This window comes from Apodemus sylvaticus, chromosome 17, assembly GCF_947179515.1.
Source record: "Apodemus sylvaticus chromosome 17, mApoSyl1.1, whole genome shotgun sequence".
NCBI classification, from domain to species: domain Eukaryota; kingdom Metazoa; phylum Chordata; class Mammalia; order Rodentia; family Muridae; genus Apodemus; species Apodemus sylvaticus.
The window spans coordinates 4,040,822-4,066,148 of NC_067488.1; the positions used below are offsets into that span (position 1 = coordinate 4,040,822).

At 46.5% G+C, this 25,327-nt stretch overlaps 1 protein-coding gene across 1 annotated transcript; it reads right to left on the bottom strand.

Annotated features, from left to right (window-relative positions):
* Nucleotides 1–6,575: 6,575 nt before the first annotated feature.
* Fbxo43 (F-box protein 43) lies at nt 6,576–20,611 on the bottom strand. Its single transcript, XM_052160736.1, has 6 exons — nt 20,265–20,611; nt 19,667–19,668; nt 17,160–18,604; nt 13,046–13,148; nt 7,148–7,354; nt 6,576–7,072 (listed from the first exon to the last, which is right to left on the bottom strand). Exons 1-6 carry the CDS (start codon nt 20,353–20,355, stop codon nt 6,824–6,826), a joined length of 2,097 nt encoding a protein of 698 aa, XP_052016696.1. The 5' UTR covers nt 20,356–20,611; the 3' UTR covers nt 6,576–6,823.
* Nucleotides 20,612–25,327: the final 4,716 nt, after the last annotated feature.

The window sequence follows — 25,327 nt, forward strand, 5'->3', positions numbered from 1 at the left end:
AAGAGATTATTTTGAACTAAGTTGGCATCTCTGCGACCTCCAAGAGATAAACTATGATGTATTAGTTGCTCAACAAATATATACTGAACAACCCTTTTAAAGATTATGAATATTTGCATACATGTATGTATGTCTGTGTACCATATGCATGCCAACACCCACAGAGGCAAGAGGAATCCCTGGAACTAGAGGTACAGCCACCATGTGGGTGCTAGTAAGCAAACCTGGATCCTACTCAAGAAAAGCAAAGTGCTCTTAATTCCTGAGCAATCTCTTCAGCTCCTCAAACAACCCTATTTAATGAAGAAACTGATAAATCATTTGAAGTTATGAAAGAATACTGTTTGTCAAAATATCTCAAAATTTAATGCCCTAAATATGTGTCAGTCGTTGAGGGCAGGGAGGAAGCCCAACAGCTTGAATTTCTTATTTACTAGAAGCAAAAACAACAGAAAGTGGCTCTCTAATAAGGCAGAGAGAGAGAGCCACACAGAGGTCCCTGACGCAGGGCGGGTCTGTCACTCCAGTTCCAGGGGGTCTGATGTCTTCTGTGGGCACTGTACACATGTGGTGCTCAGACACATGCAGCAGGCACCAAGCCAAGACCAGTGCCTAACAGCAAACATCCAACATTAAACTCCAGCTCTAGATTCACCAGGGAGGGCTGAGTATATCTCTCAACTCATCTAGATATTTCTTTTCTGGAAAAATAAATAGTGATAATGGTACCTTCTCTTGTAGAGTTGGTTGTTCCTAACACATATGTGTACAGGCATTTAGTTCACTGCCTAGCCAAATTAAAAATGAGCTACCAGCTGGGCATATTAGCACAATCTTTTAACCCCAGCAACCGAGAGGTAGAGAGGTCTACATGGAGAATTCTAAGCCAGCAAGGGCTATGTGGTATAACCCTGTCAAAAAAACAAAACAAAAACCCAACAATAAAGATAATGTAACAGTTTCATTGTTTTCATGGTGTCCCTGTCCCTGCTCCCACAATCCTCCAGTCATCATTTACCTGTCTCTATAAGAGTATAGGAACATACATGGAGGGGCGGGGCACAGCCCTGCCCCTAGAATATGTATCCTCTCAGGAAATAATTAAAGAGCACTTATACTTGATCACAGTGAGGATCTCAGAAAGGAGACAGCACCTTACCCTTCCCTGACAGCCAAGGCAAAGACCAAGGGAGCCATGTCAGGGTCCTGTGACACAAGGGTGACCTTTCTCCCTGCCTCATCATGTGCTGCGTCCCTAACCTCACCAGAGATGAGACGCCTTGGAAAGAAAGCCTCTGCCAAACATGGCTTCCTTCAGACTAAGGATTGGGAGCACAGTGGGGTGGAGGGATTCGCTGTGCTGGGAAGAGAACAGAAAAGTTGATTCACAGAGAAGTTCCAGCAGCCCCATGGAGCCAGCCAGCCTGGGGCAGGAGGGCCGATCAGCCTGAGCCCACCGAGGAGTCAAGGCTGTGTGGCCTGGGGCAGGAGGGGAGCAGATGACCAAAGGGAGACAGCATCCCCGGAGGAAGCAAAAAAAAAAAAAGGATTGGAAAACAGAGCACGGTGGATCAGAGCAGCAAAGATGTGGTGGCTCATTTCTGACTCACGCAAAAATAAATAAAAATAACTAAAAAATAACTGCAGTCAAAGCTTCCTTTTAAAGGAGAAGGAAAAGGAAAATAAAAATAAGGAATAACTGCAGTGAAACTCTCCTTTTAAAGGAAAAGGAGATTTGGATAAATTCCTCATGTCAAATGACAACCAATTGTTTGTTATCCCTGCAGCCATTTAACTAAGCCTCTGTGTACAGTCTATTCTGCAGGAGGCATTTTGCTGACACTTTTAAAGGTTTCGAAGAGTTCGCTCTTCAAGAACTTGATAGTGGTGCCAGAGAAGGCTTTAATGGCAGTAAACATGGTAGAAAGACCACAAAAAAAGAAAGAAAGAAAGAAAGAAAGAAAGAAAGAAAGAAAGAAAGAAAGAAAGAAAGAAAGAAAGAAAGAAAGAAAGAAAAAAAGAAAGAAAGAAAAGAAAAGAAAAGAAAAAAGAAAGGATAAATGCACGATTCCAAAGAGGTAAAATTTTCATTTTGTCAGGCATACCAGAAAATGCTGCATGGAAAGAAAAGCTGGCCTGGTCGACAGTCTGTACAAGAGAAGAAGAGAGTGGGAAAAGACACCGGAGGCTGAAAGAGCAAAATGTCATCGTGTTTGGAATAAAGTGTGCAGAGTGATCTCCGGAGAGACTGCTCAAAGTCTGCTCCTTAAGAGGAAGCATTGCGGTGCGGTGCGGTGCGGTGCGGTGCGGAGCCACAGCGCGAGCACACAACCTGGAATGAGGTGTTTGGAGTGGACCTGTTGGGAATATTCACAGTAATGTAGACACGATGTGACTAAGACCCTAACCCTGTCCCTGCTTCCAGCAAGACCGGAACCACTGTCGGCAGTGCGGCCGGCAGTGCGCGCTTACCGCTCTCCACAGTCTATGGTGAGGGCACCAGGAGCGCGGGACTGGGGGGCGAGTTAACGGCGGGAGCTCGCACAAGGGTCTGCCAGCGACCGTCTCCGCAAAAGATTACACGCTCGCAAGCCAACCAAAATATTTTAATTACCAACTCAAAGTAATAACTTTTCCCTAAATTTATTCTACACATACTTTTTGAAAATGAAATAGAGAAACACTTCCCCTATCTGAAAATGTCATAGTATTTATCAAATTCATAAAAGCTACATTCACTTGTAGGCTTTTAACACCATAAACCAGTCTTTGGTGCCCCCTAGTGGAATGTCATAGTATTCTCGTAAAAATTAACTGCTTTGTATTTAAAATGAGTAATTTGATCTTATTTTTTTGTGAATTTCACATCATGCACCCCAATCCCACTCATCTCTCTGTCCCTTCATATCTGCCCTCTGCCCTTGCAACCTCTCCTTGCAAGAGAAAACGAAACTAGGATTTAAAAACTCTTGCTGTGGAAGCTGCGGGGTGCCCTGGCTGCGGGTGCAGTGAGTCGTCTGAGGCCTCCGGCTTCTGCCCACCCCACCCCCCCCACCCCCCATGCTGATTCTCCAACATCCCGTCGTTGTGCTGTGTCGGAGTTCCTGTGCCTTTGGATCTGCATGACAGGCATTTCACACACTCCAGCAGATCACAATAGGGTAGATGTTGGGGTGGGCATGAGAGGTATCTGAGTTGGCCAGTCCATCAGCTGTCCTCACGCACACCACCAGGGCGAGCTCTCCAGCACTGCCCCTGTCAGCTCACACAGGGCAGCAGCCAGCAAAGGGGCAGGGCCAGCCTCCTGCTCTCACACCCTCAGGGCAAGCTCACCCATGCGTCTACCACGAGAGCCAGCTCACCCGTGCTGCCCAGGCAAGGCACAGACAGGGCTCTCTCTCCCAGGTGCTCCTGCCAGCAAGGGGCGGGGCCAGCTCTCCTGCCTGCCACAGGTGACTAGCACCAGTCTTGACCTTGCCGCTCCATGGCAGACAAGGGGTGGGGACGGCTCTACGGTGCTGTCCAGGCCAGGTGTGGGGCCTGCTCTCCTGAGTGAGCAGTCAGTGAGGGGCAGGGCCAGCTCTCCTGCCTGCCCCAGGGGGGAGGGGGCATCTCTCCCTTGCCTATGCCACCCCTCTGCAATAATCTGATATGACTATTATTACTATTTTATTTATATTGGTGTTCTGTCTCCATGTGTGTCTGTGTGAGCGTGTCAGATCTTCTGGAAATGGAATTACAGACAGTTGTAAACTGCTGTGGGCACTGGGATTTGAACCTGGGTCCTTTGGAAGAGCAGCCAGTGCTTTTTAACTACTGAACCATCTCTCCATCCCTAATCTGATCTTTTACAATGCTATTTAGCCAGAAATAATTTTTTTAAAGATGACATAAACAGGAATGTAATTTATTAAGTGTCCAAATCCGCAGTGAATCTTTGTGTCATGAATGTGTAACTGTGATCTGTGCTAAGGTTAAGCCGAGGGAATGGAACTTAGCTTTGGGGGTTGGAAAAATGGTTCCGAGGTCGAAAGCAAGTACAATTCTGGCATAGGTCTTACCCAGGACCCAGGACACACCCTGGGCAGCTCACAGCCTGTAACTCCAGGTTCAGATCTGATACCTTCCTCTGGTACCTGCACTCCTGAACATACCCACGCCCAGACACACTTAAGGCCACAGGGACTGAGCCAAGCGAATGTCCTAAAAATGCCCTCAAGAGCCTCTGTGATTGATGCAGGAGACAGTGAAACCCGAAGCAAACTTTAGAAAATTGGTCCTAAGCCGGGCAGTGGAGGCGCACACCTTTGATCCCAGCACTTGGGAGGCAGAAGCAGGCAGATTTCTGAGTTCAAGGCCAGCCTGGTCTACAGAGTGAGTTCCAGGACAGCCAGGACTACAACAGAGAAACCCTGTCTCGAAAACAAAAACAAAAACAAAAACAAAAAAAAATCAGTCCTGGTGCAGAAGATGCCTCAGGAAATTAAATAGACACCAAGATGGGTGTGGTAGCCTATAATCCAAGTGCTCAGGAGGCTGAGGCAGGAGGATTGCTTCAAGTTCAAGGCCAGCCTAGCTATATACTGACTTCCTTGTCAACCTGAACTTCAAAGTAAAAGTCTGACAAAAGAAAAAGAAGGAAAAAAAGAGAGAGACACTCAACTTAGAAAATATATAAATTTTAAATTTTCATTAGTTTTAGTTTTAATCATTAATCATTTTCTTAAAATAATGTGTTCACAGCTCCACTGAAATATGTGTGTAGAGTATGAACACACATATTGTTCATAAAGCAATCCCTTACATACACAAAATACAAGTCTATTGTCAGTCTCCCTCATATGGGGCTGGGGAGATGGCTCAGTGGTTAAGAGCACTGACTGTTCTACCAAAAATCCCAGGTTCAGTTCCCAGCATCCACATGGCAGCTCACAACTGTCTCTGCCCCCAGCTCCAGGGGATCTGATACCCGCACATATATGCAGACAAAACACCAATGCACACAAGATACAAATAAATAAATCATCTCTTTAAAGTTTCCTTCTTGAGGCCTGGTGTAGTCCTGTAGGCCTCTAATCCCAGCTCAGGAAGCAGGTGGGTCTCTGCGTGTTCAAGGCCAGCCTGGTCTACAGAGTGACTTCAGGAGACCTAGAGCTACATAGTGAGACCTGTCTTCAAAACAAAACAAAACAACATCACCCAACAGCAAAGACGAAAGGTCCTCTCATACACTTTTTTCAGCAATTAGGGAAATGCAAATCAAAACAACCCTGACATTTCACCTCACACCAGTCAGAATGGCTAAGGTTAAAAACTCAGGAGGCAGCAGGTGTTGGCGAGGATGTGGAGAAAGAGGAACACTCCTTCACTAATGGTGGGGTTGCAAGATGGTACAACCACTTTGGAAATCAGTCTGGCGGTTCATCAGAAAACTGGATATGACACTTCCAGAGGACCCTGCTATACCTCTCCTGGGCATATACCCAGAGGATTCCCCGGCATGCAATAAGGACACATGCTCCACTATGTTCATAGCAGCCTTATTTATAATAGCCAGAAGCTGGAAAGAACCTAGATGTCCCTCAGTGGAGGAATGGATACAGAAAATGTGGCATATTTACACAATGGAATACTACTCAGCAATTAAAAACAATGAATTCATGAAATTCTTAGGCAAATGGTTGGAACATGAAAATATCATCCTAAGTGAGGTAACCCAATCACAAAAGAATACACATGGAATGCAATCACTGATAAGTGGATATTAATTAGCCCTGAAGCTCTGAATTCTCAAGACAGAATTAGCATATCAAATGATACCCAAGAAGAGGGAAAGAGAGGGCCCTGGTTCTGAAAACAAGTTGATCCAGCATTGTTGGGGAGTACCAGGACAGGGAAATGGGAGGGGGTGATTGGGAAATGGGCTGAGGGAGGGAAGAGGGCTTATGAGGAGGGGGGAACCAGGAAAGGGGAAAGCATTCCGAATGTAAACAAAGAATATAGAAAAAACCTTAAGTCTTTTGCCACTGATCTATAATCAGAGCACACTCATTCTCAAATCCCTCTTGGAAAAAGCCACATTACAAACACATACAAATTATAATGTCCATTATTAACTTCATACTTTTCCCATTCAAAACCCATCATTTCTGCCCAGCCCAAATCTCTTAAAATATCAGAATGTTACTATAATTCCAGATTTTTAAGTATTTAATTAGAAATACATGACTTATAGGAGTTTGTTAAATAAAATTCCCATTATAAGTAACTATGCAGTCCCCATAACTGACATTTATTAGTATTATGTAAACTTTACTAAACTAAAAAAGTCTACTAAAATATCAAGTAAGAGAAAGGTTGAAATTATAGATTACATTTGATGGAACTTATAAAAATATTTTATTTATATTTCATTTCAGCCATCATTTTCCAAGCCTGAAAGTTCACTGGCCTCAAGTTCAAATTTTTTCAAATTATTTGGAAATTATTTTTTAAACAATTGAAGAACATTTCAACACATAGTTATGAAATGCACAAATTTAAAAGATTACATGGAGCAATAAAACACACATATATAACAACCCTGAAAATTCTTTATTTAAAACATCAAAATATTTAAAATGGGGATATGACATAGTAAAATAAAACTCTTTCAAAACTTATCACTTTAAAGGAAATATACAATGGTGTGCATTATAACATATACAAAGAAGGAAATAAATCACTGTCTGTCATCAATGGGAAGATTTGCATGTGTTGAAAATAGTCATAATTTTAAGTCAGACAGAACATGGGCCAGCGGGGGAGTGGTTCCTTGGTCTCTTCAGAGGCGTTTTAAGTTCCGCTTGCTTTGGGAACTCCCTGGGAGAACATCTTTGCTACCTCTCGCCTTCGCTGACCCTCTTCTACAGTCTTCAGACCCATGATAAGCACACAGACACAACACACAAAAGTCAAAGCCGCAGGCCAGGCGGCTGCACAGCCCCCTTTTCCTGTGCGGATGATACTTCGCAGGGGACTGGCACCTCGGGCAGGGCTTTAAGGCTTCATCGGTAAACAGGGTCCTGGCGACCTGCAGGGAAGCACGCATGCTCAGTCGCGTCATTTCAAACTCTAAATACTTCTAATAACGTAGGTCCGTGCTCACCTTCACATACTGTTCCTGCTTGCTCCTTAGGTGGGTGAGGGAAGAGCTTGCTACAGGTGTCAGAACATCCCCCCAGGGGGACAGAGTTGGAGCCTGCTCGGTCTGACCACTGGGTGCCTGTGCCTGTGCCTGCACGGATCTTAAGGCCAAGCGACTCAGAAGGCGGAGCCGAGTGGCAGCATCCTGAACGCGTAACACAGCGACCCCCTGTGGTAAAGAAAGGAGAAACAGCGCTGCAAAGTCACAAACTTCCCAAGCCAGGACGGCTCTCTGCCTAGCCCAGAGGTCATGTGCTTAGCAAGGTTTATACCATCAGGACCACTCCCTGCATCATCTCTCTTTTTTGGGGGGGAGGGAGGTGCGATGGAGTGAGGGTGGGGTCAGGCAGGGAATCTGTTCTCACTTAAGTCTGGAGATGGGGAGCTGGTTCTGTGGGAAAAGCTCTACAGTCTGGTGAGTTACCTGGGAAGTGGACACAGGAGAATCTCCTGCGAGTCTGTGGCACAGCAGCTTAAGTAAGATAAGAGAGAGCCTGCGCCTGCGCCTGCGCCAACACATTTGGACCCTGGCATGGTGACTGTTCTCTCTCCCCCTCTGCCTCTTCCTTCCTTCCTTCCTTCCTTCCTTCCTTCCTTCCTTCCTTCCTTCCTTGCTTCCTTCCTTCCTTCCTTCCTTTCTCTCTCTCTCTCTCTCTCTCTCTCTCTCAATCACAAAAAGTAATACATTTTGGGCTTCTGTTGATATGACCAATTTCTTTTCCAGTTAATTAAGCCGTTTATTTAGTACTGGCAAACTTCTCTAAGGCGTCGGATAGTACAGAGGAGCGAGCCCGCCACACTGCATCTGTGCAGCCGCAAGCGCTCAGTGCTGGGCTCATAAAGCAACTGCAGAAGGCAGGAATGCCGAAGACAGGAGCTATTCCAGTAAAAGTGACTTGGAGAAATACAGGTGACAGCAAGGCCTACCAACCGCAGTTTGTGATCCGTTTTAAAGTCAAGACTAAAGGGAGGACTGGGAGCAGGGTGGATCTTTCCGTAGCTTGCTGAGGATTCTTCGCAAGTTCTTACCTTAACCACATGCTGCACGAGCAAGGGACCGCTGGGGTCAGGCAACCCAATGTCTGTGGCTGGTTTTTACAAATATCTGGATCTGATTCACTTTTACAGTTGCTTTAAACAGCCTTGATATTTTGAAAGGAACAAAAAGCATCTCTCATCTGAACTAGATCCCCACATTAGTCAAATGTTCAGTCAAGAAGTGTGTGAATTTGCTTGTACACCTTAAAAGAATACAATGCCCTTTTGTCAATTAAACCTCAATAAAATTAGAAAAATAATTAGAAAAGCATTTTCAGTCAGTAATCTGTACAGCTTTGTGCTTTGTTAAGCAGCCCGATGGCAAATGCAATGTCTCTCTAAAGCACGGGACTGATTAACCAGCTCTCAGGACGAACCCGTGGGTGGCTCTCCTCACCGTCCTCCTGTGATTGCTGCCTTGGCAGTCTCCTGGGCTGTAATTGCCCCTAACAGGGAAAACTGACGCATGAGAATTATAGTATAGGGAATGCGGTGAGAGGCCTTCCTTAAGACGCGAAGCAGGTAACAGGTAAAAGCACAGGCCACGAGCCACTGTTCAGCTCAAGTGTTGAGCGGTGTTATTTAAACACAGCTGGACATACTGGCCTCGGTGGAAGACTGTCTTTTACGTTGTCTCTGTTGCTTGCAGCCTAAGCCACGGTGTCTGATCAAGAGCGCACTAAAGCAACAGCCCTGGATTCTGATGCAATTGACGTGTAAAGCACGCATGCACCAAGCCAATCTGCCGCAAACAGAGAACAGTTATTCGCTTGATCAGACATTCCTTATTTTTCTGGGTTTTGTTTTGAATGTCTAAGAGACGGAGCGGAGCAGCTGACAAAGGCGCATGCCCAAGCCTAGCAGTGCTCAACGCGCAGTTCTCAGCTGGGCAGCACCCTCTGGCCGCACCCCTGCTGTGGAGATCAGGTTGCCTTCACGCTCACAGAGCCACAGTTACCTCTGTCACCTGGTGCTGGATTACTGAAAATACTTAACTGTGACCGTGGAGACGTCTAAGGGCCGTTCATCCACGGTGCGTGACGACAGTGGACACTAAGTGATGACACTCAAAGGGAAAGCAGTACCTCACCACAGGTGTGCATTCCCGCTGCTCTAAAGATGGAGGACAGATGGACCTCAGCTCTGACTGAGTGCACTGGCCTGTGCTCTCTGAGTCTCACACTTAGCACCTTTCTGTGACACTATAATCTGAGGAAACCCACCAAATGACTCTGTTTTGAAATGTTTCTGTGGGGATTGGGCGAGACAGACACACACATGAGGCACAGTGGGGTAGCGATAGAACCAGCGATGAATAATTCTGGGAGAAAGTTACACAGGAAAACACATACAGTGGCATGCTGGTGGTACAAGCAGCATCTCAGCACGAGACGGGGAGAATCAGGAGGGCCAAGGAGGTCACGGCCAGCCTGAGCTACATGATGCCCTGGCTGGGGAGAGGGCTCAGCCAGTAACGGGCTTGTCTGAGCACTAGCTTCTGTGTCTGAATCCCCAGAAGTCTCATAAAAGCTGGCCAGAGTGGCCAGGCACTAGGATGTGCGTGCAGCCCTGGCAGGGCATTCACAGCACATCCTGGACCTCACAGACCAGAGCGTCTTAGCCAAGCTGCTTAGATCCAGGTTCAGTGGGAAATCCTGTATCACAAAAGTAAGGCAGAGGGCAATAGAGGGAGGTTCCTAACACTGACCTCTGACCTCCACATGTGCAAGACATGTACACATGCGCGTGTGTGCACACACGCGCATGCGCATGCACACACACACACACACCATGGCATGGTGATACACACCCATAGTCCTAGCATTCAAGAGGCAGAGGCAGGAGGACTGCCACCAGCTTAAAATTGGTCTTGTCTATATATACAGTTCCAGACCTTCACAGTAAGACCCCATTCCAAAACAAAACACAAAAGTATAACGATACCGTACACGCTATTAACACTTGCTACAACCTCTGTGTCACACCTAATTCTGACTCACCCACAAATGATGATGGAATTATGGTCATAAGACAGGATGAATCAGTCCCGAGAAGGGCAGTAGAGAGTGGTGCTAATGTGGAGAGGCTGGAGAGGTAACAGAAGCCCTTCCAGGTAAAACTAATACAGGCTGGGCATTGTGGGCATTTAATCCCAGTGCTTGGGGGGCAGAGTCAGGTGAATCTCTGAGGTAGAGGCCAGCCTGGTCTACAGAACCAGTTCCAGGACAGACAGGACTACACAGAGAAACCCTGTGACAAAAAATAAAAAATAACCAATTTCAGTATAGCACATTACCTAAAATCATAAATAAAAGTAGAGACCAGAAGCCTGCTGTGGCAGCTCATACCTGTAAGCCTAGTACTCAGGAAGATGAGGCAGGGGGACTACCACTAGCTTGAGGACATCCTGGGCTACACAAGAGAGCCTGGAATACGGTCAGGCCTTGTCTAAAGAAGCACCGGGGGCTGGAGAGGTGGCTCAGCGCTAAAGGCTAGGCTCACAGGAAGTGTAAGACAGAAAGGCCAGGGCAGGGGAGCTCGCACTCTGTTATAAACCTCATAACCCAATTCTACTTCTAAAGTTTGTACTATTTTGAAGGAACTTTAAAAACAAACTAAAATAAGGGAAAAATGTAGGCAGCCAGCCAGCCTGACAGACAGGAGTGATAGCTCCTATAGTCCCAGTTCTTGGGAGGCGGAGACGCCTCAGGGCCAAGCTGAGCTCCAGAGTGAAGGCGTGGAGAGGAGTATGCCTCCTCTGCTTCCTGACATTTACTTAGGAACTGTGTGGGCCAAGCGCGTGCCACTGCGTGCATGTGACGTCAGAGACAACATCAGAGAGGTCAAGCTCAGGTCATCAGGCTTGTCAGCAAGGCCTGTACCCACGAAAGCATCCTACCCACCTTCAAGGTGGCTGCTGCTGTTGAAGGTTCCTCCTCCTCCTCTTCCTCCTCCTCCTCTTCTTCCATTTTTCTCCTCAGTCTTTATTTTTTGATTGGTTGGTTTGGTTTTTTGATACAGGGTTACTCTGTGTAACAGCCCTGGCTGGGCTTGGACCTTGCTCTATAGACCAGGCTGGCCTTGAACTCTCAGAGATCTGCCTGCCTCTGCCTCCTGAGTACTGGGATCAAAGGCGCGTGCTGCCACAGCCAGCTAGCTTTCTTTTTCTTAAAGGATAGTAAGGATATGAGGATCAAACATTTTCTCTGGAATTACCAGGTGGGTTGTCAACAAAACCAGGATTCTTGCTTAGAGAAGTTAAGCAGAAAATGGAGTAATGAAGTTTACAATTTACATATTAATAGGTACTGGTCTGAAATTTTTGTTTTGCTTTGTTTGAGACAGGGTCTCTCTGTGTAGTCTTGGCTGACCTGGGACTCCCTATATAGAACAAACTGATCACAAACACGGAGATCTCCTGCCTCTGCCTCCCAAGTGCATGCCACCAATACTCAGCTGTTTCAAACTAGTTTTAAAGTTTGTCCATCGTATATAGGGCAACCCTCTTAAGAACACTCTGTGGGGCCCAGTGAGGCGGCTCAGGCTCAGTGAGGTGAGGTGAGGTGCGTCCCAGCAGGCCTGGCTGCCTGAGCGTGAGCTCACATGTCCTCTGACCTCCCCAGGACCCACCAGGGGGAAGGAAAGAACCAACTGTCATGATTTGATGTCCATATGTGCACTGGGCAAGGAGACCATGCACACACACACACACACACTCGCACACGCATGGAATTGTGAAGTTATGGTTACAATGTTAGTGGATTCAGTGTCCTGTGTGTCCAGGGTTAGAAGCAACCGCCACCAGCAGCCACAACATTGAGAAAAAGCCACGGGGCAGCCACACTGAGAAAAAGCCTCACAGTAACACGTATCTTCATGAAAAGAGAAATCCACAAATTATATTTAGATGGTCTTCTGTGTTTATCTCATGTTCCATCTCAGTTATTAGTCAAATTAGAAATTTAGGGCCAGTGAGAGGGCTCAGTAGGTAAAGGTGCTTGTCACCAAGCCTCAAGATCTGAGTTCAACCACCAGTGCCCACATGGTGAAAGAAGAAATCAGACTACCACAAGCTGTCCTCTCACGTCCACACATGCAGTATGGAGACACACACACAGACACACACACAATTTTTTTTAAAAAAAATAGGAATATACTTATAGTAATTTTTTTACTAGAAAAAAAGTAATGAGTGCTCAGCTGTGTTGGCACCCATGAAAGGTCTGAAGTTGACTCTATCACCAAATATGGCTGCTGCCATTGTCCACTTCACACAAAGCTGAGTGTCTGTGAAAACCTTGTTAAGTTTCTGAAAGACTCCCTCATCAGGTCAAAGTTCTGACGCTCCTCACTCTTCCCAGAGCGCCCCCTGCAGGCCCCTGCAGACACTGTTCCCCTGCCTAGCTGACCGAGTCCCGGGCTCAGCAGGGCCAAGTAAGTCCCTCAGCACACCTGTGCTGTGGCCGCCTGCCCAGCTCCAGCCCCCAGCACAGGATCCACGCAGCAGGGGTCAGGACAGAAATGCCTATCCTTGTCATTGAGCAATTGGCACCTACAAGGCTGGGCTTTTAAAATGCTGCCACGTATCTAATCCTGGAGAGGTTCTAGCAAGTCATCGGTGTTCAAATGTGTCACCAAGCAAGCAGCCTGAGTGTCTGCTGAACTCTACCGACGGACGATGTGGGGATAGCCTAGAAAAGGCAGCAGTACTGACAAGGGAAGGTTTGCTAGATAGAAACTATTAAAGACAAAGCCGGCACGTGGTGCTCAGTGACACCGAGTCACTAGATACAACCCCACTGAGAAGCCCTGTCCACATTACCTGGGCATTTGCTTCCAGCTGTATGATATACAGTTTCCTCCTCTGGTTTGCCTTTTTATCCTGAGCCACAATTTCACGCCAGTTTCTGCTGACGTTCCAAGCACTACAACAAACGGGTCAGTCTGTTATTGTATGTTCTCCAAAAGGTTAAGTTTTTCTTATAAGGAACCAATAAAAAAAAATGATCTTAAAGATTTGGACAGTAAACTTAAGCTTTAAATTATATAATAGTATGATTTGATCAGCTTCTTGTCTCATATTAATTTACCATATGAAAGATTCCTATTAAAATACTAAGCACATAGGACATTATCTTGTTAGATCACTATTTCATATGTGTTCATTTAATTAAAAATATTTCTCCGGTGGGTGCTGGGCGGAGGGAGGCAATGCCTGGCATGGCTCTCAAGTGGCGGTCAGAGGACAACTTGTGAAATTCGGTTCTTCTCTCCACCGTGTAGGAGCCGGGGGTTGAGCTTGGCAGGATTGGTGGCAAGGGCTCGGCCCTGCATAGCCACGTGGGCAACCCTGTAAGTGTTCACTGAAGGCCACCATGAGCCGTGGGTGGTGCTTATAACCCAAGCACTTGGGAAGATGGGGTAGAAGGGCTGCCATGACGTCAAGCCCAGTCTGGGCCGCACTGAGATCCTGTCACAAAAAATTACAGCAACAGCAAAGAATGATGCAAACCTGAGCCACTGGCTCATGTGATGTCCGGTTAAAGTCTGCAACAAACCCAGCATGCAGCAGATGACGACCATCTTTAGTGTGAGTGATTAATGTCTCCTATTCGTCTGCCTAGCAAATCTCTATCACTCTTGGCCAAATAAACCTAGGAATAACCCTTCACTGGGAATACTGAGTGCTGAATCCCTGATACAGTTGTGCATAGCACCCTATTTAATGAAATGGGGTTCTAATTCCAATCCTAAGGGAAATCCCACTGACAATAGTATCCCTACTTTATTCACAAAGCCCATGGCATCAAACCAAACTGATAATCTGGTCTTTATTGTTTTAACTTAGCAAACCACTAAATCACGGGATCAAACAAAGAAGGCACTCACTGTTTTATGTCACCATGGCCAGTGCAGGTGCCCTCAACCTCTCGAAGTCAGTCTATGTCCTCTATACCATACAAGAGGTAGGCAGAAGTCACCCAGTAAAAGGGGAGGCAGAACCAGAGTCAGTAGATAACTCAAGTGCCATGCCAGTCTGAAAACCTGAACTGGATCACATGTTAAGGTGGAAGTAGAGAACTGGCTTCACAAAGTCGTCCTCTGACCTCCACACATCGCAGCGTGTGTACATACACATGTACACATACGCACACACATGTACACACATGCATGTACACACACACACATATACACATCTGTACAAACATGTATACACACACACACACACACACCCTCCATAAGTCTGGCAGAAATCACTGAAGCACCCCAGTACCAACGGCTCACATAAGGAACCAGCCCAAACTGCCCACCAACATCCTGACTGAAATATTTAGGGAGAATTTTTGAATTTTGGTTTAAAAACACAGAAATAATACAAGAATGGTTTCATTTTAATCCCAGGTGTAGGGAGAAGGGGCTGCTTCGGGCTGTCTGCCACAGGTCACTATGATTTGCCCTGTGCTCTAGCAGAAGTGTGATTTTTGCCAGCTGCAGATAGTTTCTGAGTTTCTGCAGTTGTGTGATGTTTGGAATTCTGGGAAATTTCCAGAGGTTATATAAATGCTAGAGACATGATAGGTGGGGTTGGTGGTTGGCTGTCATTCAGGGGGGTTGGTTATGGTATGTTAGTAGTCATTTTCCAAGAAGAAACAACAAGAAATTAGATTCAAGGATCTCCCCCTCCCTGTCTCTCCTTCTCTCTCCTCCACTTCTGTCCTTCTTTCTCTCCTATCTGGTGATAGGGGAAAGGGGTGGAAAAAGAAGAACCCACAAAGTAGCAAAGATCTGCTCCACCCCAACTCAGAAGACAACATTCCTGTATTCAGCCATGTTTTGAGTTTTTGTTTTTTACGACTTAGTATTTGAACATCTTTGAACAGCAAACACGGTCGTATACATGTGCACATTTTATCCACTGGCATTATAGCAATATGTGCTTAACCAAGTATACTCTGAAAAGTGGCAGAACCTTAAGAGTTTTTAGGAAGATATTGGATGAAAGGTCAGAGAGCCCAGTGGGGTACACTTCCATCTAGTCCTGGACTGCTGGGAGGTGACTTAATTTATCTAGGAATGTTTCCCAGTAAGCGAATTACAGAGAGACACAGATACCTCAGAATACTTCCATCTGCAAATGCGACAATTTTCTACAATAACCTAAAATGTGTGGGGTAAAGACAGGCTTTGGAGCAGTGGCCATAAAAGCAGCAAGGATATAATCCACCTTTGACATCTTCCCCAAGAAAGGGAGTCACATGGGAAGGGAGTCATCAAGAACTTGTCACCAAACCTGAAGACTCAAGTCCTGGTAGGAGAGACCTCCGCATGTGCCACGGCGTGCATGCACACACATGCTATAGTTAAAATATCTTAAGAGAGGGTCACTGACTCCTGGGCGGCCTCATCTAGAAACCACCTGTCCCATATGGCTTCTGTTCTCCCAGGCACACCCATTTCAGGGGTCTGCCCTGTGGTAAGCCTCCACGCAGTGTGCTTGATGTAGTCTTTGCCATCCAGATCTGTAACCTCCATTCCCAAGCCTCTGCTTCTCTCTGTGACCATGCAGCAGCACGGGATCTACGCAGATCTGTGGACACAAGTTCCTCAGTTTCTAATCCCTGAGAACAACTAGCTTTCTCTGCTATTACAACCAAGATGAAACAAGGCATATATGCATAGCCCCTGAAGACCAATTCTTAAATGAAAGCTACCTATTTTTCTGAGGTTCTAGAACTTGGACTAAATAATATCCATTATTTGTGATAGTTTCTCAGTTACCATAATTGTTGCTCTTATCTCTGATCAAGTATCATAACCTTAAAACAACTTGCATCTGACAATGGGATGGGGACCTTTTAAATCAAACATTTAAAATCTGTGGAATAAATTGAGCATGGTAGCACACACCTTGAAATCCCAGAACCTGAAAGATGGACATCAGTTCAAGGTCATCCTCAGCCATATAGTGAGTACAAGGCTAGCCTGGGATATGTAAGAGCCTGTGTCTGCCTGTATTTCTGTCTATCCACTCCCTACATACACACGGTAGTGGAGACTGGTAAAGCACTTGCTGTGTAAGCATGAAGACCTGAGTTTTGATTCATTATCCACATAAAAAGCTCAGCACTCACTTGGAATCCCAGTGTGGGGAAGTGGAGGTGGGAGAATTCCTGGCCTTGTCTCAGAAAGTAAGGCCAAGAGGGATTAAAAAGGACACACAAACACACACACACACACACACACACCTACCACAACCACCACCACCAATAACAAGCAATTCTGAAATAAAGCTTGGCATTTTGATTTTGTTTCTCCTGACCTTGAATCCGAGCAATCCTCTCCCTCAGCTTCTCAAGTACCTGAGATTACAGGCTGACCCAGCAGGGATTACAGGCTGACCCAGCAGGGACTACAGGCTGTCCCAGCAGGGACCACAGGCTGTCCCAGCAGGGACTACAGGCTGTCCCAGCAGGGACTACAGGCTGTCCCAGCAGGGACTACAGGCTGTCCCAGCAGGGATTACAGGCTGTCCCAGCAGGGACCACAGGCTGTCCCAGCAGGGACCACAGGCTGTCCCAGCAGGGACTACAGGCTGTCCCAGCAGGGATTACAGGCTGTCCCAGCAGGGATTACAGGCTGTCCCAGCAGGGACTACAGGCTGTCCCAGCAGGGACTACAGGCTGTCCCAGCAGGGACTACAGGCTGTCCCAGCAGGGACTACAGGCTGTCCCAGCAGGGACCACAGGCTGTCCCAGCAGGGATTAGAGGCTGTCCCAGCAGAGAATACAGGCTTAGCCTATTCCATCTGGGATTACAGGCCTACTAGGGAGGTCATTTACACTTCCTTTGACATAGTGTAAGACAACCGAAGACAGAAACACCAATTTAAAAAAAATGATAAAAGTTTTCTTTCATGAGCTACCTTTATTTCTTACCTGTATAAACTCTCTGAAGTCAAGGACTCTAAAATCATAGCTAGGATATGCTTCAAGTTTCTATGTTGTAATTCTGTCAGGATATCCAGCTGTTCTATGCCCATCTTCTTGCCAATCAGTCCTGCGAGAACACACTGTAGTCTGGCAATTTTCCCCTCATCCCTTTCCTCGAAGAATTCCTGGTCATCTTCCTGCTGGAATCGTTTCCTTTTGCTTTTAATAAAGAGCTCATGCACCAACTGCAGGGCTGGAGTATTTGATAAGTCCTTAAAGCTTAAAGACAAATCCCCGCTCTTCTCCTCAGAGCCTTGCTGACTCTCCAAGACACTCAAAGCAGCACCCACTCCCATTTCAGAGTTGGGATGGACTGTATGCATTTCGTCTTCCGCCTCTGACTGGAAGCCTTGCTCCTGCAGAGTGGGCAGTCTTCTCAACCTCCCCAGATGCTTAGGCTGCTTTACCAGGTCCCCAGCCTTGGGAGCCCCCCTATGTTTTTGAAGCAGTTCTTGAAAAGAGCCCTCTTGGTCAGAGAGGAAATCTTCTGATTTGTCCCAGCTAAGTGAGCAAAAGCCACTGTCTTCAGGTGTTGAAAGGTTGCCTCTCACTTCTGCTGAAGAATCAAGGGTTTGGATTCCATTAAATTTGATTTCTGCTATGAGACTACTTACTGGAGTTACAGATGTGCTCACATCTGCTCCATAGGTTGTTTGGCTATCAGAGGAGCCCAGAAGTTCAGGACATGTATTCTCATCACTAACACTTAAACTGCTGTCACTGAAGTGTGTGACAGAATCTTTAAGATCAGTGCCTTTAATTGGAGACAGACATTCCACTTCAAGTAAGCCACAGTTGTCTTTGGAATCATCAATGGTGGAAGTCTTGTGCTGAGAAAAATGTAACCTTGAGTTCTGACTGCTGGAAATTGCATCCTCTGTTCTTATGGTGCTGGTAACCAAGGGGCTAAAGTTGTCTTCTTTGGGGAAGCCTGAAGTGCTACTTGGCAAATGTTTCTCTGGGCTAAGGCCTCGGCTTACCTCACTTTCCAGGGAACGGCTTTGCGACTCAGAATCTCGCTTCAGAAGAGTGAGCGTTAAGTCTAGCCGCCTACGTATTGGGCATTTTTTCCTTCTGAGTTTAGGAGTCTCACAAAGTTCTGGGCTTTTATCCTTTTGCTTCCTTAGGGACACAGACTTCTTTCTTTGCTTGGGAGATACTGCAGGATTAGGGGAACCCAGACTTGGAGTTTCAGGATGCTCACGGGTTAGGGATGGCTCTTTTTCTTTCTTATTAAAGCTGCAAGACTCTAACAGCTCATGGTGGCCCCTGGGTTTAGAAGATGTGGAACAGAAGTCTATGAGGCTGGGACACTCGACCGGGACAGCAGAGGTGTCCATGTTGCTTCCCACTCTGTGGCTTGCTGAGTGCCTTTGAGACATCTTCAAGCTCTGTTTTTACAAAGTAGACACAAGTTCATTCTTCCTTTGTGATATGCAGCCAAGCAGCTTATAACAAAATATGTAATTTGTGTTAAATATAGATAATAGGAACTTATATGATTCTTTCAAGTTACTTAAAAACAAATCTTCATAATAAACTGCCCTACATTTCCTACTTAAAACACCACCTGGCTATAAACCGTGTTGTATTCTGATTACTTGAAAACCATAGGCAAAGCACCACACACAAATATTTTCTTGAACTAGTCTTAACAAAAACATAACAACCTTATTTTTAGATTATGTTGTTACTGTATGATTTTAACTAGCGACTGTGCATTCGGTTATAACATTCTGATGTCTCTGTGTTCAGGTCATTTCCTTTTCACAGTTCACTAGGTGAGGCCGGAGCTGGGGCTCAGAGGTTAGGAGCTTTTGTACTACTCTCACCAGGAACGCAGGGTCCAGTCCCAGCCCACAGCTGCCTGTACTCCAGGCTCCACCTGCCCTTTCATGGGCATCTGCATGTTCAATAGTGTCTCTATGGATGTCTCTATGGGCACTCTATGCATATACACAGACATACATAATTAAAATAAATCAGAAGAAAACACTATGGATTTTTTGTTGTTGTTGTTGTTTCTTGGGGTTTTGGGGGTTTTTTGTTATTGTTTTTCCTGAGACAGGGTTTCTCTGTGTAGCCCTGGCTGTCCTGGAATTCTCTCTGTAGACCAGACTGGCCTCGAACTCAGAAATCCGCCTGCCTCTGCCTCCCAAGTGCTGGGATTACAGGCATGTGCCACCACTGCCTGGATGTTTTTCTTTTTAACATTTATTTGTGGGTTTGTGAAACACATGCAAACATGCCGCAGCTCACTGTGGGGATCGTTTTCCTCTTTAGACCACATGGATTTGGTCATCTATGGTTTATAAGTTAAATATGACATTTAAATATTTAAAAAGAACCTGCTATGATAAACACAAGATCAGAAGTTCACTGCTATAACCCAAAGTGTTAACCCTCTCAGCTTTTGGGCAGTTCTGACTTCTGATCCTATGATTATTGCTAACTTCTGCAAGTCCCTGGGAGGACAAGATGATTAATCTTCCCTTTCTACAAGTTGCTCCAAATAGTAACTTACAATATTTCCTCTCATAAATCACTTTCTCCTGAAAAATATTAATTCAATCAATTTGCGAAAGTTGGAGCATGTGCTTTTATTGTATTTATATTGTATTTTATTCAATGTGGCCAATGGCCTTCTAAAAGTGACCTATTCAGCCACCTCACCACTAGGTGCCTCACCAGCACAGGATTTGGGAAATGGAAGCTAAAAGCCGTTGAGAACCAAGTGGGAGCCCAGATACACGCTCCCTCCTTGGAAAGCCACAGGCTCTGTCGCTGCCGGCATCCTCAACTGCCTATACCCCGAAATATCTGCCTCACACTTTAAAAATTATTCACGTAACCACAGGTTAATGAATCTGATGAATCAAACACACCTTTTGATGGTTTAAAAAAAAAAGAAGGTCCTGATAAATCGCTCAGGACTCCTATCTACAAAGACTTACGGAGGAAAAAACAAACAAACAAAACGACTTACGCCCACTATAAGTCAGAGAGCTGCTCGGTTAAACCGGAAGCCCTCATTAAAGTGGAATATCTTACCACCCGTGAACCTTGAGTTCTTAAGACATGTTAAACATGTAAGGTAGGCTTCCAAATAACAAAGTCTGTCATCTTTGCCTTTAAAGTTCATGCCGAGGTGCCACCACTTAAGAGAAAAACCTCGACAATTAACGGAGCCCCGCGGCGCCCTGCCGGCTACTGGACGGGCAGTGCTGGGACGCTCGGGTCGCTCGGAATCTCTCCGCCCCGGCAGCCGCACTCTCCGGCCTCTCTCCTCGGTCGGACGTGGGGAACCTTCCGACTAGGACCGGAGCTGCCGTCGCGCCGTCTGCAGCGGGCCGGACTAACGGTCGGCACCCGGACGTGCGGGCGAGCGGCGGGCGGGCGGCTGGGAGGAGGGCGGAGCGGCTGCGGGCGGGCGAGCGCACCTGGGCCCGGAGCTGCGGTGGAGCCCGCCCCGCCCACAGGCCCCGCCCACGGGCACCGCCCTCCCACCGTCTAAGCCCTCGCTCTACCCCCCCCCCCCATCCCTTCGCAGCCCCGCCCTACCCCAGCGCTCTGCGGGTCCCTTCACCACTGCGTGCACCCAGGCTGGGGGTGCATCGGTTAGAAAATGAATTCATGAAATTCTTAGGCAAATGGATGGAGCTAGAAAACATCATACTAAGTGAGGTAACCCAGATTCAAAAGGTGACTCATGGTATGCACTCACTAATAAGTGGATATTAACCTAGAAAACTGGAATACCCCAAACATAATCCATACATCAAATGAGGTACAAGAAGAAAGGAGGAGTGGCCCCTTGTTCTAGAAAGACTCAGTGAAGAAGTATAGGGCAAAACCAGAACGGGGAAGTGGGAAGGGGTGGGTGGGAGGACAGGGGGAGAAAAGGGGGCTTATGGGACTTTCGGGGAGTGGGGGGAAATCATTTGAAATGTAAATAAAAAATATATCGAATAAAAAAAAAAAAGAAAAGAAAAGAAAACCTGCAGCGCCAGGCATCATCACTGGAAGTGTTTTGGCCGATGTTCGGAGTCAAAGCGTCCTATCAACAGCTTTGGACAGCAAATATTTACAGCATAAGAATGAAGAGGTATTGCTGATTTCCTTACTATTTGATTTGGGGGGGTAAGAGAGAGGCAGTGGTCTCAGCGAGTCCAGGCTGGCCTCGAACTTGAACTTGTTAGGTAGCCAAGGCTGGCCTAGAATTCCTGATCCTCCTACCTTCATCTTCCAAGTGCTAGGATTACAGGTGTGTCCCAATAAACCCAGCAAAACTCTCTCTCTCTCTCTCTCTCTCTCTCTCTCTCTCTCTCTCTCTCACACACACACACACACACACACACACACACACGTTTGTTTCCTTTTTGTGTTTAAGACCAGGCTGGACTTGAACTCCTCCTCATTTCACCTTCCAAGTTCTGGCGTGTGCCACTACACATGGTTAATAATTTTTTTAAAAAGTTTATGTTTTTGCCATTGTTTCTAGAGTGAACAAATATATAAATCTGGTGAATAGACAAAAAAAAAAAAACCAAAAAAACAAAAAAAGTTGTGAGCCACACCTCCACAGTCTCTGCAGCAGGAAGCAGAGGATTCCTGCCCTGTCTCCATACCAAGTTTCAGATCAGCCTGGGCTACATAGCCACTGTTTTGAAGAAAAAAAGAAAGAAAGAAAACTAAACAAAAGTTAAGAATAAACGAGTGACTGTTTATTGTTTTTCAGACATTCCATTTTAGGGATCAGAAACATCCAAGAACCTACCATACCAAATACATTTAAAATCCTGATATTCACTCCGTGTTCCCCTGAATGCATAATGTCGGCCAGGCACAGCCTGACCCGTGCCTGTCTAGCTGGTCTTCTCTGAGCAGAGACTCCTTTCTTCCTAGACCTCTGCAGCAAGACATTCCCACCTTGGCACTTTTCAGAGTTTATCTTCCCAGGTTAACATAGCTGCCTCCTCTAAGCCAGTAACAAACCACTACTACTCTCTTCTCTGAGGGTGCTCCTTAGGCATTGAAAAATAGGCTTAAAATATCCAAACGCGAATATTAAGCCCAAACTACATGCAATCTATACAGGGCACAGTTTTCTTTTTTTTTTTCTTTCTTTCTTTTTTCTTTCCTTTTTTCCCCCCTGAAATCTGCCTCTGCCTCCCAAGTGAGTGCCACCACTGCCTGGCAAGAGCACAGTTTTCTTTTTTTCTTTCTTTCTTTCTTTTTTTTTTTCTTCAGTTTTTCGAGTCAGGGTTTCTCTGTGTAGCCCTGGCTGTCCTGGAACTCACTCTGTAGACCAGGCTGGCCTCGAACTCAGAAATCCGCCTGCCCAAGTGCTGGGATTAAAGGTGTGTGCTACCACTGCCCGGCCAAGAGCAGTTTCTTAATGAGGCTTGTTTGTAAGCAGGTGAGCGTGCCCTCGCTCCCAGGGGCACTGGGCAGGTGTTAACCACTAAAGCGCAGGTAGAAGTTGATGGCTCAGCTGGTCAGAGCACCTGCTACTCTTCCCAAGGACCTGAGTTTGGTGCCCAGAACCCTTACCACAGTGCTTACAACCGCCCAGAACTGCACCTTGGGGATCCGACACCCTTTTCTGACCTCTGCAGGCACCAGCACACACATGGCATATACTCACAAAGATACACAATTTAAAATGTTTAAAACCACGGTGTTTGTGTAAGCGCTGACAGTGAGCACTCCTCGTGTTCATCTTTCTGTAGATAAGGATGCCTAAGGCGGTGGTTTGGCTCCCTAGTTAGAGGCGACAGCAGTCTCCCTTGCTGCCTGATCGGCTGTCAGGGGCACCTGTGTGCCGGCATCCTCACAAACACCTCAGCTAGGCGCCTCATCCAGTACCATTTCTAGGGTTTTTTTTCCTACACTTATTTGAAATCCCAAGCCTTAGTGAACTCTCAGTGACCCTCAAACCACTTCCATTTAAGCCAGAGGAATAGTACTCCACCCCACCCCACCCTCAGTGTCCTAGCAGAGACTCATTTGACTGGGTCTAAAAGCATAATACTGTGTTGGCATTGCATATCCCTCCTCTGGCTATATGAGCAGCTATTTGATTACTTGAGGAGTTGCCTAGGAAACACTCTGCTGTGCTGCCGTCCTGCTCTTGCAATGGGTATAAGCCCAGTAAGAGTCCTCTTGCTTGCTTCTAACTTTTATTCATTTATTTGTATTTTTTTAGGTTGTGTGCGTGCATGTGCGTGTGCGTGTGCGTGTGTTTGTCTCTCTGCACACACGCACATGTGAGCATAGGCTGGCCGTAAAAAGCCTGACAGTGTCTGTTCTCTTTTGACTGTGTGGGTTGCAGGACTAAGCTTGCCTCGTCGGGCCTGGTGATAAGCACCTACTGAGCCATCCCACCCATCCCTTGCCTGCTGACAGTAATGCAGCTGACAGGAGGAAATTGACATGAAGCAAGAAACAGCCCAGAGGGCCCAGGCAGCTGAGCAGCACCGCTGGCTGCTTGGCAGCTAGAGAAGGCTCAGCTGAAGAGTTCCAGAGCACAGCAGGGCCGAACAATATGGGTGGGAGGTAGAGGGGGTGAGCAGAGGCTGGACCGGTACAGCAAAGCTTTGTGCAGAGTTCTTGAGAGCTGTCAGGATTCCAGGGCAAGGATCTCAGATCATGGATCCTGAGAACTGTTAACAATGGACACCTGTTGCGGGCTAAGGAGTCCAGACCCACGTCCTACACCCAGGTCCAACATTTGTGGAGCTCATTAATGGCCTGGCTACATCAGAGCCACAGAGCAAAGGCTGAGGCTTCCCAGGGCCTGTAGGAGAATGAACACTAGATGGCGCCATTTGCTGCTCTTCCTGGTCTGCAGCTGTTTCTCAGCGGTTGCTCAAATTGGCTGAGAAAGCTAAGCAGCAATAGGCCAGCCCTTGAACCGCAGGTCTCTCTTTGCTGCTTGCAGTTTCTTTCTGGGTAGAGTAAGAAGACCCCGGCCACCCGACTGGTAACACCGGAAGTACAGGGCAGGGCAGGGCAGGGCAGTAATGAAGTAACAACAGCGGCACAAAGAAACATCTAACCCACTAGAGGAGACACAGTGCTGACTCGTAAGCACCTAAGGTAAAGTGGATCTTGATGGGTGCATAGCTATTAAAGGGCAGACAAGAGGGAATCCTGAACTAAACATGCAAGGACAGGAAATGTTAGGCACATTAGAGAAGCTGTCAATCACTTGTTACAACGTTACTGCTGCGACTCCTTTCCTCTGGGCTCTCGGGGATCTGAGTGACACTGGTGGCACCTCGCGGGGTGAGTGACAAACTGCTGAAGAGGTGAAGCTGCAGGATACCCTGCCCGCGGAGGATGAAATCCCGCCCACCTCCAGCCACACCAACAAGTGACAGGGGCAACAGAACAGATAAATAGCAGACAGGGCGCTGGACCCCAAAGCAAGGCCAAGTGCGGTTCCTTGAATCAGTTAAAAGACACTTCCAAGGAAAAAGCCATTAGCAACAGCATTAACAGAGTCAGAGCGAAAGGAAAGACATGGAATATAAAAGACTGGATTTTATTGCCAGCCATGCGTAATGCCTTGGTTTTTTTTCCCCCTGATATTAAAGGAAATTATTACTGATCCTCCTTTAATAAAATTTATCTGAATCAATCAGAAGCAGATTTATTACTTAAAGAATAATCTTTAGGGCTGGAGAGATGGCTCCCCGGTTAAGAACACCGACAGCTCTTCCAAAGGTCTTGAGTTCAAATCCCAGAAACCACATGGTGGCTCACAACCATCTGTAATGAGATCTGATGCCCTCTTTTGGAGTGTCTAAAGACAACTATAGTGTATTTACATATAATAAATAAATCTTTTAAAAAAATAATCTTTATCCAAGAGTGATGGTACACACCTTTTATCCAGGTGTTTGGGAGGCAGAGACAAACACAGATCTCTTGTGAATTTGAGGCCAGCCTGATCTACACAATGAGTTCCAGGCCAGCCATAGCTATATATTCAGAGTTCATATAGGTGGTGGTGGTGGTGATGATGCAGCTGGAAACCAGGGCAGTGGCAGAAAGGGCTGGTGAAAAGAGCTCTTAAGAGACAGATCACCGGGCGGTGGTAGCGCACA

Bases quoted from the DNA above. Each gene is read 5' to 3' on its own strand.
- Fbxo43 (XM_052160736.1), bottom strand. From the start codon at position 20,355: ATGAACTTTAAAGGCAAAGATGACAGACTTTGTTATTTGGAAGCCTAC. The intron at 13,149-17,159 runs GTAAGAAATAAA...CGTTTGTTGTAG, and splicing joins ACTTCAGAGAGTTTATACAG to TGCTTGGAACGTCAGCAGAA. The intron at 7,355-13,045 runs GTAATGTGGACA...TCTTTACCACAG, and splicing joins AGCTGGAAGCAAATGCCCAG to GGGGTCGCTGTGTTACGCGT.